The sequence below is a fragment of the Oryctolagus cuniculus genome, chromosome 14, assembly GCF_964237555.1.
Source record: "Oryctolagus cuniculus chromosome 14, mOryCun1.1, whole genome shotgun sequence".
Lineage (NCBI taxonomy): Eukaryota > Metazoa > Chordata > Mammalia > Lagomorpha > Leporidae > Oryctolagus > Oryctolagus cuniculus.
The window spans coordinates 73,744,077-73,762,388 of record NC_091445.1 but is presented as its reverse complement, the minus strand read 5'-3'; the positions used below and the strand labels follow the sequence as shown (position 1 = coordinate 73,762,388).

The 18,312-nt window shown below is 40.7% G+C and overlaps 1 protein-coding gene across 1 annotated transcript in view; it reads right to left on the bottom strand.

Moving 5' to 3' along the window:
• Window positions 1-18,312, bottom strand: part of ITGA1 (integrin subunit alpha 1) — a 176,202-nt gene that overhangs the window by 6,890 nt on the left and 151,000 nt on the right. The window contains exons 23-28 of the mRNA XM_008262192.4: window positions 18,052-18,154; window positions 13,826-13,939; window positions 12,107-12,208; window positions 11,526-11,630; window positions 10,513-10,605; window positions 6,831-6,947 (exon numbers count right to left, since the gene is read on the bottom strand). Coding sequence (XP_008260414.2) covers window positions 6,831-6,947; window positions 10,513-10,605; window positions 11,526-11,630; window positions 12,107-12,208; window positions 13,826-13,939; window positions 18,052-18,154 — 634 coding nt within the window. The remainder of the gene's footprint in view (window positions 1-6,830; window positions 6,948-10,512; window positions 10,606-11,525; window positions 11,631-12,106; window positions 12,209-13,825; window positions 13,940-18,051; window positions 18,155-18,312) is intronic.

Genomic DNA, 18,312 nt, shown 5'->3' with positions numbered 1-18,312 from the left:
TAACCTATTAATGTGGGATGTCAAGAAAATGACGTTCAAGTTTCTATTCCATTTTTCACCTTTTCATTAGTTAGATATAGAAAGCCCTCTTGTGAACAAAGAACATTTAGAGGGTCTGCAAAAATATTTTGAGAGACATACAAACTGCAGTTAGCTGGCACTATCTCTTCTTTGCCAGCATCATTTTTTTTTTTTTTTTCCCATTGATGTGGCAGAGAGATTCTTCCAAATAGCTGATGGTTATTGGAGCTGATAGGGACTGTGGCAGTTACATCCTTGGCCAGGATGTTGGGAAGATTTCTGAGTTGTCTGGAACAGCTTCAAATGTGTCAGAACACCTGCTTATGAAGAAGATGCCCCCTTTTTTTAAGATTTATTTATTTGTTTTTTTTTTTTTTTTCCAAAGGCAGAGTTACAGAGAGAGAGAGAGAGGGAGGGGAGAGAGAGAGAGAGAGAGAGAGAGGTTCCATCCCCTGGCCCACTTCCCAAATGACCACATCATCTGGTACTGGGCCAGGCTGAAGCCAAGAGCCAGGAGCTTCTTCCAAGTCTCCCATGGGAAGGGGCAGGGGCTTGGGCCATTTTTCTACTGCTTTCCCACATGCAATAGTAGGGAGCTGGGTTGGAAGTGGAGCAGCTGGGACTCCAACAGATACCCATATGAGATGTCAGTGGTTTAATCTGCTATGCCACAATGAGGGCCCTGAAGAACTTTGGAACACACCCTGTGTCATTTGGACACTAAGACAGGTAATTGGCTCTAAAATTTCATGTGGTGGTGAATGAGTCGTATTTCATTATGCTTTGTCACCTGGGGCCTAATAAAAAGTTTATTGTGCTCTATTTATCTTCTATTATAAAGAACAAAAAGATAAGTATAGACTAGAAGGAACCTTTGCAATGATCTAACCTAATGCTTATTTTTTTAAAAAATATTTATTTGTCAAGTAGAGTTATAGACAGTGAGAGAGAGACAGAGAGAAAGATCTTCCTTCCATTGGTTCACTCCCCAAATGGCCGCTACGGCCGGCGCTGCCCCGATCAGAAGCCAGGAGCCAGGTGATTCTTCCTGGTCTCCCACCCGGGTACAGGCACCCAAGCACTTGGGCCACCCTCCACTGCCTTCCTAGACTGCAGCAGAGAGCTGGACTGGAAGAGGAGCAACTGGGACTAGAACTGGCGCCCATACGGGATGCTGGTGCCACAGGCGGAGGATTAACCAAATGAGCCACAGTGCCAGCCCCTAAAATGCTTATTTTAAAAAAACATTTATTTTATTTATTTAAAAGTTACAGAGAGAGGTAGAGGCAGAGAAGTCTTCCACCTGCTGGTTCACTCCCCAAATGGCAGAAATATCTGGAGTTAAGCCAATCTAAAGCCAAGAGAAGCCAAGAGCCAGGAGCTTCTTCCATGTCTCCCACATGAGTGTGAGGGCCCAAGGACTTGGGCCATCCTCTGCTGCCTTCTTAGGCACATTATTAGGGAGCTGGATTGGAAGTGGAATAGCCAGGACTCGAACCAGCGCCCATATGGGATGCTGGCATCACAGGCTGGGCCTTTAACCCACTGTGACACAGCGCAGGCCCCAAAATACCTTTTTTTTTTTTTTAAGAAAGTAAATTAGAGATCATTGAGAAGTGGTTTTTCAGATTTTTGTATTTGTCTCTCTCTCTGTATGTTTTAAATTGAGACTGGGCTATAACAGATCTAGTAAAGGCAATATTTTAATAATGAAGTCATGATAAATTATGCAAAGGAAGTATTATGTTTAACACATAATTATTGGAAAATTGAGGGCCTTAATGGGATAGAGGGAGACAGTGAGCACTTTTACGCTTAGCGAAGTTTTACTCAGGGCTTTCGTCTTCCACCAGGGCAGAATCTAGTCTGTGACTGGTAGATGAGGAAAAGGACACGACAGAAGTGAATGTGAAAATAACTGAATCTGCCAGTTCTCCTACTTGTCTCAGGCCCTTTTCTTCGAGCCAACTATAATAGTTTTGGATGCACAAACCATATGTTCCTTTAAAGTGAGCCTGCACGTCCCCAGTGAGAGTAAATCAGTCGTGGCTTTACAAGAGCAGGTAGCATATCTTAAGGCTCTCTTCTCTATCTGCTCTTCCTAGCTTTCAACCTCTCCTTTCTCTCTCTCGCGTCTTTTTGCTTCTGTTCAAACTTCCTCTGCTTCTACACATTAAATGTTCTATTTTAAAACTTAACTTCTGTTTTCTAAACTTACTGGGCCAATTTTGTTCATATTGGGTTTTTAATGGCAGCTGGATGATTGGAATGGAGATTAGGACAATATAGTTTATAGCTTCAGACTGGGCCAGTCCTAGTTGAAACAGAGAAAATTTGTTCTCAGCACCTACACTTTCCTTATAGCAGTCCCTTTCCTTGTGTTTATCTTGTATTTGTCTAATGATCATTTTTGTATTCCTCTAGGGGTTAAGATGCGGATTGAGTTACCTGCGTCCTACATCATAACACATGGGTTTAAGTCCTGGGTCCACTCTTGCTTCCAGTTTCCTGCTCTTGTGCCCCCTGGGAGATAGCAGGTGATGGTTCAAATAGTTGGGTTCCTGTCACCCACATGGGAGAGCTGGTCTGAGTTCCTGATTGACTTTGGCCTGGCCCAGCTGTGGCTGTTGCAAGCATTTGGGGAGTGAACCAGCAGGTGGGAACTCACTCTTGCTCTTGTTCTCACTCTTCCCAGCCCTCTGCCATCTCTCAAATAAATAACATAAGTAATAGTTAAAAAAAGAAACAAACTCTTATGGCAAAAGGTCTGACTAAACTATCTCTGGAAAAAGTAAATGCTTAATGAATGCAGTTTGGACTGAATAAATGTGGACAGAATAAATTCATACTGATGTATAAAACTCATACTAATGTATAAAATACATCATGCTGATGTATAAAAGGCTAAAAATGCGGTGAGCAGTTCTGCATCCACCACCATCCCATCTCCAGCAAGGATGTGCACATTGGATGGGGAACAAAGCTAAACCTGAAGTATGAACAGAAAAACCATCAGCGGTGGAACTTCAGGCATCAGCATCACATCAAGTTTGGAGAGGCACAGTCCACCTTCTCGTGGTTCCTCCGTGTACTGTGTCATTCGCCCAGGTGGTTACACTGGCCTGACTGCGTGTCTCCCTCAGCATGTGGTCCCTATTTCAGGTCACATTTAGCAATTTACTTAAATCTTTGTCCTCTAGAATTCTCCTGCAATCAATCAGGAAGTATATTAAGAAACTGCTAAGATTTTTGTCCAGCTTTAATTTCTGTCATGTGTACAGTGAAGATAAATATACAAGCACTTTGTCTTTTGAAAGTGAATATCTGATCTAGTAGGAATCTTTGGTCTGTTCCTTACAGAGGGTCTCAGTACGGAGTCCCAAGGAACTTCCAGACTGGAAGGATCTGAGAAGCAGGAAGTGTCTGCTCTAGGTCGTGTTCCTATAAGTTGCCTGCTGAGGAGAGCAGCTCTTCTGAGCCTACTGCACGCAGACCGAACCACGCTTCAGGGAGGTCCCTGCAAAGCTTTACTGCATGGGGAGAGGAGGAACTAAGCTGCTTAGTGCATTGAAGCTCCTGAGAGCCTGACCCACCCGGGCCCTCATTCCAGAACTGAACAGTTTTGGAAGTTTTGGAGAGTTCACAGCCCTCTTGAACAAGACCTGATTTCTTGAGCTCTAGAACCTGCAGCAGGTAGATTTACTGGAGAGCAGTAGGCTTTCCACATTGACCATTGCTTGAAACCAGTCATTCTTGCTGGTGATCACGGGAGAATTAACCTCTCTGCTTTAATGTTCTCAGGTATAAGATGAGGCTCAAATACGTGGTTGAAAGATTGCCCGAGGACAGCAGAGTGGCAGAGGTCTATATTGTTAATCAGAACCTTACTAACTATGGGTCTTGAAAACTACACTTAATTGCCCAGCACCGCGGCTCACTAGGCTAATCCTCCGCCTTGCGGTGCCGGCACACCGGGTACTAGTCCCAGTCGGGGCGCCGGATTCTGTCCCGGTTGCCCCTCTTCCAGGCCAGCTCTCTGCTGTGGCCAGGGAGTGCAGTGGAGGATGGCCCAGGTGCTTGGGCCCTGCACCCCATGGGAGACCAGGATAAGCACCTGTCTCCTGCCATTGGATCAGCGCGGTGCGCCGGCCGCAGCGTGCAGGCCGCGGCGGCCATTGGAGGGTGAACCAACGGCAAAAGGAAGACCTTTCTCTCTGTCTCTCTCCCACTGTCCACTCTGCCTGTCAATAAAAAAAAAAAGAAAACTACACAAAATTTTTTGTGCCTTATTTTCCTCATTTATGAGGAAACCCTCACGGGGTTGATGTATTAAGGGGGGAATGCTGAAGACAGAAACACTGAGAACAGTTCCTGGTGTAGGGGAAACACTCAGTGAGAGCAAGTTCTCTTCCCTCCTGCCTTGGGACTACCGATCTGGGCTTCCCACGGGAGTGGCTGAATTTACTAAACCTTCAGGTCAAAACAGTCCAGGGTTTGCTAAGTGACCTTCTTTGGGGTCCTAAGGAGATGTAGGGAGCCATCAGCACTATGTATCACCACAACACTAACTGGATGATGGACAAATGTGTTTATTTTTACATTTGTGATCTTTGAGACTAGTGACCTCCCCCGAAAAATCAAGGTGGCTGAAACTTGCTGTTTGTTAGTCTTAAACACAGCCGAGGCCAGGGAACATCTGCAGATATCAGTCCTGGTTTTCCTCTTCTGTCAGTCGTGTCCTTAAACTATATGGGCAAGTGCGAGGGTCCGATACGACGGTAGGAATAAAAGACCACACTGAAGGAAGCTTCAAGTAACTCCCTCTGCTTAGAGGCGCACATCTTACATTTCAAGCACAACATTGGCCCTGCCGAGCCAGACCTTGAGCACCACAGTGTGGCAGATTCGGGTACTGCAGCGCTAGCACTGTAACATACAGAAGGAACTGCTAGACATTTGATGTGGAGAATTCGCTCTGTCAGGGTGACTTTGCTGCAAAAATGTCAAGAATTTTACTGAATTAAGTGCCATGGAACTACGAGTTTAACATGGCTTTGTTCATCCTCTCTAAGAGTAACCATCTGAAAGAGGAAGTTAGTCATCACAGAAAAAAAGAATAGGAACAGTTGGTAATTCAGAAGAACAGAAACTTGGTGTTTAAACTATTTGACTAAATCATGTGTTGCCAAGGTATTAGAAAAATAAATATGCTGGAACAAGATGTTTCTGACACAGTTGGTTCAACTTAACACCACATAAGACACAGTGAGAATAAATGCCAATTTGATTTTTAATTGGAAAAATTAAATTATACTTTTTAATGAGTTTTTTTTTTTGATAGGCAGAGTGGACAGTGAGAGAGAGAGACAGAGAGAAAGGTCTAGAACCTCCCGCAAGGGGGAGGATTAGCCTATTGAGCCGCAGCGCCGGCCCTTTAATGAGATTTTATGCTCTGTTGAATGTATACTAAAAGCTATCCTCTCAATTTGTTGGAAAATAATATGGCATATCTAGGCCTAAGCAAAGCATCCATGTAAATATTCAGATGTACTCAACAGAAAGTAGAAAATTTCATAATTTTATAAAAGTATTTGAAATAGGAGTCTGAAACTTTAAGATTTCCCTTATATCAACTAATTAGTAAATCCCTCATCTCTCTATCAGCGCACAACTATTGAATAAAAGGTGGTATGTCTGTTCATATGTAAAAGAGGTATTTGATTTCTAAGATGCACTTAGATGGGATTAGGACAAGATTTATCTTAACCATGAGTGTACGGCTTATATTTTTTAAACTGACACATAGTAATTCTTTTTTACTATAAAAAGTTTTTATGAGGCTGACATGGTGCAGTGAGTTAAGCTGCTGCCTACAACGGTGGCCTCCTATATGAGTACTGGTTTATGTCCTTGCTATTCCACTTCTGCTAATGTGCCTGAGAAGGCAGCAGAAGATGGTTCAAGTACTTGGACCCCTGCACCCATGTGGGAGACGTGGATGTTGTTCCAGGTTCCTACCTTTGGCTTGGCCCAGCCCCGACTCTTGAAGCCATTTGGGAAGTAAACCAATAGATGGAAGATCTGTTTCTCTCTGTAACTTTGCTTTTCAAATAAAGAAAATCCATCTTTTTATAAAAAAGTGTTTATTTTTCTTTTCTTATAAAAGTAATATCTAGCTATTTTGAAATTTTAAAATGTCATTGTCCTCTGTAATGGTCATTTTTTTAAAAGATTTATCCATGTATTTGAAAGCAGAATTACAGAGAGGCAGAGGGAGAGAGAGAGAGAGAATATCTCCCATCTGTTGGTTCACCCCCCAAATGGTGGCAACAGCTGGAGCTGGGCTGATCTGAAGCCAGGAGCCTAAAGCTTGTTCCAGGTCTCCCATGTGGGTGTAGGGGCCCAAGGACTTGGGCCATCTTCTGCTGCTTTCCTAGTCACATTAGCAGGGAACTGGATCGGAAAGTGGAGCAGCCGAGACTCAAACAAGTGTCCATATGGGATACTGGCAGGCAGGTGGCAGTTTTATCTGCTATGCCACAGAGCTGGCCCCATATAACATTCATCTTTAGAAAGGTCCTCCCTCAATTTTGGATATATTCACCCCAAGATAGGTTACTTTTTTCCCCTTTACAAAAATGGGGTCAAGCTGTGCACAGCATTGGAAATGAACACTTCCTTTTCCTCTTGGTCATCACTCAGTATTCATTTCATTGCTGTATAATAATATGCTTCACAGCTTGGGCAAATCATAATTTATTTTATCAATGTGCTCTTCATGTTTGAAATAGACAACTTCTGGTGCTTACCTTCCACAGTGCTAATATGAGCAGCATTAACAGCAGTAATCCAGCAAAAGCACTCAACAGGATAACCCACAAGGGCACTCTGCCTGGTAGCCCATCTTTGGAGATTTGAATCGCAAGCTGAAAATTATTAAACACGATTGTCAACATCAATAAGCACCCAACCAGAACTCGTGGGACATTCAGTTTTTGCAGGTCATAATTTTCTAACAAATAGTAGAAACAATCTCTATACCACAGACAGACAAAACACAGAGCTCGCAATTGAAAATGCCCCTCTTCTTTTCTAAATCTCTGATCATTTCAAATTTATCATTACCAATAAAGTATTTATAGCCTTAACCTTCAGAAATATATACATCAAGAGCAAAATGTCAGTGAATCCAAACACTCAAGAGTAGGATTGAATCTGTTTAACTCAGGGAGATCCAAAGTATTTTATGTTTCAAAGATTAATTAACAGACTTCACTACATTATCATGATACCATCAGTTTAGGATATAATATCACAGTTGCTCATATAAAACCTTGAGTAGGTCTCCTTGTTCTAATGTACCTTATTTGTTGTTTATAAACTGAAAATATAATTGTTATACAAGCAAATGCGTAAGTTTCAAGAATACAGATAAATGACTATTTGCATGAATATTCACCACTCTGTGCTTTTTTTATAGTACCACATGGCTTCTTCCAATTGACTTTTCTCTCAGCACCTAGCAATTAGGTCTGAACTGAAATGCAACTGAGAAACGGACAGCTTTTAGCACTCGGCTACTCAAGCTCTCTGTGTGGCGCTCAAACCTCAATGAAACTTGTCTGATCTGTGGCCCAGCCCTTGGGTATCTGAAAAAAAGAAACTACTTCAGAGTTGCTATCTATGGCTCAAAGTTCTATTTTTGCCTTTTACTGAGTAAGAAATTTCAATTTCTTAACCTATAGGGAAGATTAGAACAGGAAACTCAGAGAGCAGGCATGTGAGTAGTTCAACAAGTTCATAGCAAATGAAATTAAAAGGTCAGTTTATTTTGTGCGAAAATGTTTTTGGAAATCCATATATATGATGGGTCTTCAAAAATTCATAAAATAGATATTATGAAAATTTATACATGGATTTCTATTTTTTTGCACCCAAATAAACTCACTTAATTTCATGTTTCCTGAACTTTTTGAGGTATACTTGTATTTGCATATAGTGAACACAAATATAAACCCGTGAAATCACTCCAGGTAGATCAAGCTGATATGTGGAAAATACAGAGCTGAAGACAGTGTGGGATTATACAGAATCAGACCATTAGAACAGATTTGAATCATGTCTAAAACAATTCCATGAACTTATAGAAATTGCGGTCTAGATAGGATTGGAAAATTTTGTAAGATCATACAATTACAAAATGGTCATTATTAGTAATTTTATCAATATATATATGATTTTCCTTTAGGATGAAATGTAGCACAAATATTCGCAAGGGACTATTAAAATAACATTTATGGGAAATGGAGCTAATTGTAACATTTAAACATAACGTATCTGGGAATCAAATACACTTTTTCCAATATAATCCACACTCAGTTTTTTTAGGTTTGAAGGAATCATTGACTTTTCTGTGTATGGAACAACTTTATGTTGCACGCTGATCAGGCTGGGTACTCTGAAGTAAGTGAACACATGCAGGGGCTCGCGCTGTGGTGCAGCGGGTTAAGCTGCCTCTTGTGACACCAGAATCCCATACTGAAGTGCTTGTTTCAGTCCTTGCCACTCCACTTTTTTTTTAAAGATCTATTTTATTTATTTGAAAGGCAGAGTTGGAGAGAGGGAGAGAGGGAGAGAGGAAGAGAGGGAGGGGTGAGGGGGGAGAGAGAGAGACAGAGAGACAGAGAGAGAGAGAGAGGTCTTCCATCCTCTGGTTCACTCCCCAAATGACTGCAACAGCCAGAGCTGAGCTGATGTGAAGCCAGGAGCCAGGAGCTTCCTCTGGGTCTCCCACATGGGTGCAGGGGTCCGCGGACTTGGGCCATCTTTCAGTGCTTTCCCAGACCGTAGCAGAGAGCTGGATCAGAAATGGAGCAGCCAGAACCTGAACCTGCGCCCATATGGGATGCTGGTGCTGCAGGCCAGGGCTTTAACCTGCTGCGTCACAGTGCTGGTCCCATACCACTCCACTTCTGATCCAGCTTCCAGCTTTGGTGCCGGGGAAGGCAGAAGATGGTCCAAGTAGTTGGGCCCTGCCACTCATTTGGGAGACCAGGATGGACTGTCTGGCTCCTGGCTTTTATCTGATCCCAGACATGGCTGATATAGATATTTGGGGAGTAAATAAGTAGATCAGAGATCTTCCTCTTTCTCATGCCCTACCTTTCAAATACATACATGCATACATAAATATATAAATAAATGAATCTTTAAAAAATTCTGTGCATATGAGAGTACTCCAAAGAAGTTGTAAACACATGGAATTAAAAGGTAAGTTTATTTTGGTGCAAAAGCATTTTGAAATCCATATAGTTTTGTTTTTCATGCTACAGATTTTCCATGAGCTTTCTGAAGGTCTCTTTTATATTTTATTTGTTCTTTAAAAACATGTTTATCAGACATCAATGTCACTGCAGTTGTTTGAAATAGCAATTTTTAAAGGCTATCTGAACATTAGGGAGTTTGCAGATAGAATATTATGATTCTCATGATGCAGTTTATTCATCTGGGATGTTTATGTATGTATTTTTCTTAATTTGAAAGGCAGAAGGACAGGGAGGGTGGAAGGAGGGAGAGAGATCTTCCAGATACTGCAACAGGTAGGGCTGGGGCTGGCCAAAGCCAGGAGCCTGAAACTCAATCTGGGTTTCTCATATGGGGGTTAGGAGCCAAAGTACTTCGGTCCTTAGCTGTTGCCTCCAATGACACATATTAGTAGGAAGCTGAAATCAGAGGCAGAACTAGGACTGGAACAAACCTAGATATTTGGACATGGGATGCAGCTGTTCCAACCTGCAGCTTAAACACTGCATCAAAAGTCTGACCCCCAACACGGGGTTTTCAAACTCTTCCATGACAAGAGGGGAGATTATGCTGAAGTGTCTGTGTCCATAACAAGTGCTTTGTTCTTATTTTACAAAAGCACAAAAGTAAAAAACAAAACAAAATAAAACAAAAAAACTCCTCAAACGATTTTATTTTCAGCAAAGACTCAAGCCTGCATTGTTTTGGGGGAATATTAGCTCATTTTTGTTTCAAATTTCCTAATGACTAAATCAAGAAAAATGTAAAGAATTTACACATATGCCTATACAATATAAAGCCATTTTGTGTAAAGAAACTGTTTTTCAAGTTTGCTCTTCAGATGTCAGCTGCATTTTGTGATGTCAGTTTTTCAGCAAGAAAGTTACAAGCGCACCGTTTGCTCTAAAGGTGAAAGTAAAAACACCTATTTACTGTGATAGTTAGAAGAGATAAAAGTCAAACATGGCATGCTAATTGTAAATATCGTGATTTTTCCAAGTTGCTTACAAGGAAGAACAAGACTGAAATTGCACTCGAGGCTAATGAAGTATAATTTGAAGCAAGTAGTATCTGTCACCAGGAGCAGCACCAGTCACTGCTTAAAGGACTGTACGCAATTATAAAACATTATGTCACAAAAGTCACAGTGAAGTGCATAATGTTTTCAAAACTTAGAGCTTCACTTACCTCTCTTTTTTGATTGCTACTACTTAAAACCAGTGATGTATTTTCACTCTGAAGTTCTCCCCTTATGGTAAGGTTTAAGCTGGAAAAATGTGCCTGGAAAATAAACGGATTTGTTTTTAATATATTATGGCTAATAAAAATGACAGCCAGCCATGTTTGTCTGGTGCAAACACTAAAGCTCTGTGAGATTAAAACACTGGCTTTGTTAACTTCCAAGTGGACCTGGTAGTATCAAAATGTACTTATCTTCACTCTTTTTCTGCCCTCCCCTCCAATTCTCATTTAGATCCTTGTTATAGAATGGGAACTTTTTCTGAATAATTTCTATCCAACTTGGTACTTAGAGCAAACCTCAAACGCTGTCTACCATTAATGCAGGCACCAAGTAGCTGCACTCTGATAATGAGGTTTATAAAAGCACCTGTTGAAGATTAAGTAGGGTATTGCCAATATTCAATAGTTTATTACTTATGAAAACAACTTAGTGTGATCAAACTTAAAATGACTATTTCATATGATCATCTAAATACTTGATAAGAAAAAGACACAATCCAAAACAAAGTTTTAAAGTAGCTTATTGTCAGACAGATTTGGCTTTATTGGGTTGGAAAATGCACTCCAAAATACTTGTAGAGAACAAAAGTCTGCTAAAAACACCGTGAGGCCATACACATGCTGGTTCTCTCCTTTGTTAGTGGTGTTAAGGATGGTAATTCTTTTAATTCTTTGAACAATAAGTACAAGCTTTGGTTCTTGAGAGGTATCTATCTCTTATGGTTCAAAGACAAACAATGAGAGACTGAAGGCCTAACTGGAAGGAAGCATTGAAGATAACATGGCTATTAATAGGAAAGATGAGACCACCACATAGCTGGTTAAGGAGAGCTAGAGCAGTCTGTGATGTCCTCATGTCCTGTCCACAGAAGCACTGTGCGTAGCACATATGTCAGAAGTAGTGAACAACATTTTGTCATTTTGTTTCAATAATTGTACAAAGAAATACCTTCACTTACTTTTATAAAAGTCGGTCTCCACAAGATTAGCGATACATTCACTTGGCTCATGTCTGAAGGAATGAGATTACATGTGATGGTAGCAAATTTACATGTGCTGCAGTCCTGTTGAAATGTCCACAGGTGCATATCAGTATTCCTGCTATTTTATACAAAGTACTATATTACAACAATTCAAATAGTTTTTTCTAGGCTGACCCTGAATTTATTCATTTGGAAAGCATATTAGAAAAACAGCACTTGGGGGCCAATGTTGTGTGCTTGCAGTGGCAGCATCCTGTATGGGTGCCTGTTAGAGTCCGATCTGCTCCATTTCCATTCCAGCTCCCTACTAATGGCCTGCGAAAAGCAGTGGAAGGTGGCCCAAGTGTTTGGTCCTCTGCTACCCACGTGGGAGACCTGGAGAAATTACTGGCTCCAGCCATCTGGGGGCATCCAGCACTAGCTATTGCTGCCATCTGGGGAGTGAACTATCGGGTGGAAGATCCCCCTCTTTCTCGGTCTCCTCCTGTATCTGTGTAACTCTCACTTTCAAATAACTAAATAAACATTAAGAAAAGAAAGCACTTGACTTAATTTACCAGAATTGTGCCTCGTTTGAGATCATCAGATTTTGATTTAATCGTCTTTCCAGAGATGATTCCAAGAGGATCCTCAAGACTATGGGGTTCGCAGTGTGCGTTCTAGGAAATGAAAACAATTCTTTTATCACATAGTGCCGAATTTCAGAGGGAAATGTCCTAGTTATGCAGTAATTTGAAGAATCTGTGAATGACAGCCACTGACACACATTAAAGGTCCATCGTGGTTAAGCAGCAGGATGGAAGAGGCTGTTATGAACTGGCTCTATACACTGACCGGCAGGTAATTACTGGTCTGCACTTTCACTTTGTAATGAACTCGGTGAGGTTGTTATGGAAAGGAAAGGATGCTGGCAAAATTTACTATTACACAAACAGTACACTCTTCAGCTTATTATTTAAACCAGAAATTAGCTTGTAAATTCCTGTAACACAGACAGCAAGAAAAATTTCAGACTACTGAGAATAGAAAGAGGGTTAGCACTGCTCTTCAGTAAAAGCTCATGAGATGGCTTATGAAATAGCACTCAAAAGAAACTCTCATCTGAATTTATGTATTCACACAATAATGTTTTTGAGTCCTTATATATGAAAGAAAAGACTCTTAGTTTTTGTGAGAGGAAGACGTAGGTAGGCAGCTCTATAAGATAGATGATTCTTGGGTTGTTTTTCTAGGCTTACATTTAATAAACCATTTGCTTCCAAAATCTTTTGATAAAAAGGTGATATGGATAAAGGTTCTCTTTCCAACTTCTCAAAAACCTGCCTTTTGGATTTTTGGTTTATTTTTCCCCTGCCCTCAGCAAATCATTTTAGCACTTTAATTTTTAAAAATGTGTGAAAAGAAGACAAATTATCAAATGCCGAAAGCGTGCATGCATTAATTCAATATTTTTTGTGATTTTTCTATGTTTTAGACATTAAGCTATAAAAATTAACTATTACAAAGTCTCATTCCATGCTTCAAGTAAAAAGGCAACATGATATTGCTGTTGTTGGGGGTAAGTACGTTAAGAATATTGGTCTATTTTATGTGCAGTTGTATATGCTCAGGGATGATTAAGAAGGCTCTTTACAATTGTTTGACCACCTAAAAGAAATTAAAAGTGCAATAAACATATAAGGCATATACCCACATTTAATGATCTAAAATGCATTCTACTGGATTAAGTAGTGTCCCCCAAAAGAAATGCCCAGGTTCTAATTCCCAGAATCTGTGAATGGAACCTTATTGGGAAACAGGTTCTTTGCAGATGTAATTAAATTGAAGGATCTTCAATGAAATCAATCCAATAATTTAGTGTGCAGAAACACAGGGAGACATAAAATGAGAGCTACAGAAACAGAAGAGACTATGAGAAGACAGAGGTGAAAGTTGGAGCTAGGCTGCCGCAAGTGAGAAGAAACCAAGGATTGCCAGCAACTACCAGAAACCAGGAAAGAGGCATGCAACAGGATGTCCCTTAGAGCTACCAGAGGGGACCAACACCACTGACACTTTGACTTTGGACTTCTGGCCTCCAGAATTTGTGGTAATTGGGCTAGAGCATCCCTAGGGAACTAAAGCATCTTCAAAATGCTGGAGGAAGTTATTATTTAAGTTTTCTAAAAGACCATGTTACTTTGGTAAACCATCACAAGTGCATGCAGAATAAAAGACTCACACATGAAGTGAGAAAGATAACGTAATGGCATGATTCCAAGGCACACGTGACTTACATCTGAAGATGACCATCCTGTTGGGTACAGCACAATATGACCATCTGATGTCAGGTTGGGGAATGAAATTGACAGCTTAAGTTCTGGCATTGGAAAATGTCCACTTTTTCGAATCTATGGGAAAAAATACAAATGTGATCTTTTCTTCCTCCTTCAGCAACATCCTTTATCTCTTACACTGACTTAAGTTCTTAACTGATGGATTAAGTTGGCTAAAATTTTGAAGCTCCAAATGAATGCAGTTTATGGTACAATTCAGAGAACTGGCATGATTAAGCTAGCAAGAAAATATGGATATTTAATGGTTGGTGGTCATATGCATCAGTTATAATCATATTGCTCTTTCACCACTCCCAAAATAAGACTGGGATTAACAACAGAATCAGAACTGAAAAGTTTTCTTTGTTATTGTGCTTTTGCCATGCCAGTTTTTCTTTCTAAGATATTGGTCTTCTTGGAGTTAGAAAGGAGGGTGACCATTTACCTGGTCACATGGAACAGTTCAGCTTATTTCTAGTTGCCGTAACCCATTTTCCCATCCTTGCCCAAGGCCATGAATCATCTCTGACCCTGGTTAGATTTCACCTACCACCACAGCACAGTCAAGCCAGACCGCCACCAGTATCCTTCACAATTCTGTCCCCACTTAGTGCTATTGTGGCATTGGCTGTTGGTAATATGGTTTGATGAGAGTCAGACTTTCATCTCAGTCTCCCTCAGCCTTCTCTGTGGCCTCTTTGGGAAAAACCTTTTGTCAAATAGGAGCTCTTTTATCTACATAGATGGATACCAAGAAATCCACTGACCCACCCTACAGAGCCTTCCACAGTGAGAGCTACTCAGATCCGGAACAACTCCCTGTGGCTGATAATGATTACATAATTCCTTAATCCTGGAATCCTGGAGATTCCTGACCAGCTGTGATAGCCTCTTACATGTGCTCCTTGACTCTTATCTTCTTATGATAATATGCCCTATGCTTGTCTGGTGTGGCCTCCCATCTGTCTCCTGATATTGAGTCAGAAATCATGCATTCTATAATCATCTTTTTCTGATTAAAAAAAGTTCCCTGTAGAAACACTGGACAATACTGTAGATAAATAGAAAATAAATGTTTCCTACAACTCAATTACCTTGGTAACACTAGTGTATAAATTTTTTGTCTTTATTGTTTGCATAGGGGCTGGTGCTGTGGCATAGTGAGTTGAGCCTCTGCTTGTGGAGCTGTCATCCTATGTGGGCACGGTTCAAGTCCTGGCTGCTCCACTTATGATCCAGCTTCCTGTTGATGACCTGGAAAGGTAGTGGAGGATGGCCAAAGTCCTTGGGCCCCTGTATCTGCATGGGGGACCCAGCTCCAGCCGTTGCAGCCATTTGTTGAGTGAACTAGCAAGTGGAAGACCTCTTTCTCTCTGTCTCTCCCTCTCCCTCTAACTCTGCCTTTCAAATAAATAATTCTTTTAAAAAATAGACAACAACCACAATATCAATATTTATTGTTGACTGTGCCATGCTTTATGCTACTCTTATTTGAATGAATGCCTTTAGCCTTCTTAACAACGATAGGAGGGAGATTTTTATTATCTCTATTTTCATATGAGGCAACAAAGAATGAAAACTGTCATGGTCACAGGCATGGTAAATAGCAGAATTAGGGTTTCCTACTCTGAAAATATGTCCTCCAATATTATAATAAACTGTCCAGTGAATAGATGATATTCTCTTCAATGAAAATATGAAAATTTATTTGTCATTGCATGTTGTTAAACTTTTAGATTGTTCTATGATATTTTTAAAAGATTTTTTAATTATTATTTATTTGAAAGTCAAATTACAGAGAGGGTGCGACAGAGAGAGATCTTTTATCTCCTGGTTCACTACCCAGATGGTCACAGTGGCCAGGGCTGAGCCCAGAGCTTCATGTGGGTCTTCCACTTGGGGGGCAGGGACCCAAACATTTGGGCCATCTTCCACTGCTTTTCCCAGGCCATTAGCAGGGAGCTAGAACAGAAGTGGACCAGCCGACACATGAACCAGTGCCCATATGGCATGCCAGCCTTGCATGCCTGCTATGCCACAATGCAAAACCCAAGATATTAATTTTCAAACTCTTTTTTAAATTTGACAGGTAGAATCATAGTGAGAGAGAGAGATAGAGAGAAAGGTCTTCCTTCTGTTGGTTCACTCCCCAAATGTCTGCTACGGCCGGCGCTGTGCTGATCTGAAGCCAGGAGCCAGGTGCTTCCTCCTGGTCTCCCATGTGGGTGCAGGGGCCCAAGCATTGGGCCATCCTCCACTGCCCTCCTGGGGGCCACAGCAGAGAGCTGGACTGGAAAGGAGCAACCCAGACTAGAACTGACGCCCACATGGGATGCCGGTGTCACAGTTGGAGGATTAACCAAGTGAGCCATGGCACCAGCCCCTCAAACTCTTACAAGTAACATTATTTAGAACATCCCTTAAATTTTTGTTGTATCACCAATAATTTTTAGGGCAAGTTCCTAACAGTAATGTTACTGAGGTCTCATCTAAAAAATTCTTTTTTAAAAAATTCCATTACTACATTTCTAGAACTTATCTCCGTAAAATAATCAGAGATGCACAAAGGTTTATCTTCAGGGATATGCTTAACAAGGTTATTTATAGCAACATTGTCTATGATAGGTAAGGATTATCTCTTTCCATTAGAGTATATGAAGATCAACAATATTCAAATTATATTTTCTTTCACTCATCCTTTTCCTTTCCTCTTTTCCCCTCCCTCCCTCTCCCCCGCTTCCTTCCTTCCTGACTTCCCTCCCTCCCTTCCTCCCTGTCTGCCTGCCTCCCTCCCTCTTTCCTTCTTGTTGTTTGCTGAATTTTCTTACTGAGGCTGAATTCCAAGACACTTCCCGGAATCTAGTATGATTACTGGCATTCATGTTATGTTCCAACAACACAAATAGAAACAATGAAACTCATCTTGAAGATAGACATTTACTTCCACTTTGGAACATAACTTCCTGTTTCATTGTTGGTATTTCTTAAAGAGAATGAGAATACCTTTATAATTATGTTGTGTTATTTCATACTTCTGAATATACTTTTAAACCTATCATCTGAATTTAATTATCTTTTTATCTTGAAAAGTATTAACTTAAGTATGCATCTGTAAGTAGACATTATGTAAAGAGAAACTCCATGATCGTTTGCTATAATGATTGGGAAAAGTTTGTTATGAAGGATTCAAAGAAAAAAATAAGTGTCATAATGGAAATCATCACTTAAGAAGGCGGTAGTATCCACAACTTACAGTATGATGCATATGAATGTAGCAATGAGCAGAATGAGGCTCATATGTATTTGTTGAGTAAAGGAAAATGTGATCAATTTTGAACTAATGCATTTCTGAAACAGTCATAATTGCTAAAAAGGTGCCAGTAATGTAAATAAACCTACAAGTTTATGAGAAGTATCTGCTTGGTTCCATGTGAAGTCATTTGTGATGGTTCACTTTAGACGTCAACTGTATAAAGGAGTACCTAGAAGCCAAGTAAGCACTGTGTCCATGAGGGTAGTCCAGAGGAGACTAGCATGGGAGTCTAAGTGGACGATGTGGGGAAGATCTGTCCATGAGGTGGGCCAGCGCCATCCAGTTGGCTAGGGGCCTGGAGGGAACAACCCGGAGGAAAGACAAAGGTGTCTGCGCCCTTCTTTGCTTTCAGACATCAAAACTCCAGGCTCTCGGGCTCGTGGACTCCAGGACTCACACACCAGTGGCTGCTCAGGTTCTTAGGCCTTTGGTTTCTAACGAGAGTTACACCACTGACTATCCCGCCTCTGAAGGCTTTGGACTTCCACTCAGCCATGCCACTGGCGTCCTCTGATTTCCAGCTTGCGGACGGCCTGTCTTGTGACTTCTCAACCTCCACAACTGCATGCACCTGTTTCCCTAAGAACTCCTCTCTCGTGTATCTGTATCTATATTTCTAATTAGTTCTTCCTGGAGAACTCTAACACATCACTCTAATGAACTATATCTTAATATGAAGAATTAGAGACATCTTTACATTGATTCCAAGTATGATTAATTATTAAAATTATTTTAAAATTGTGACATTATCAAGAAAGTAAGCTGGAATATAGAGATTAAATATTAAAACAAGCTTTTAAGTATCTGGTAGTACTTCAACTTATAAACCTACAAATGACACTTTTAGAATAGTAATTTAGAGGTAATTTCTTACCAAGTAGAAGACATTAATTTCATCTCCAATGTCCTCAGTGGAATTAATAACTTCAGGGACTGTCTCATTGGCCGCAATTGAAATATGGTATTCACTTGCAGAGCTTAAACGAATTAATAGGAAGAAGAAAGATAAAATATGAAAAAGTTTAACTTCTACTGGGTATCATCCTTTGCCTTTCTCCATACCTTGGAGCCCCCCAAGATACTTACAGATGGGAAAATTTTAACCCTGAAATCTATAGTCAAATCTTTTAGGAGG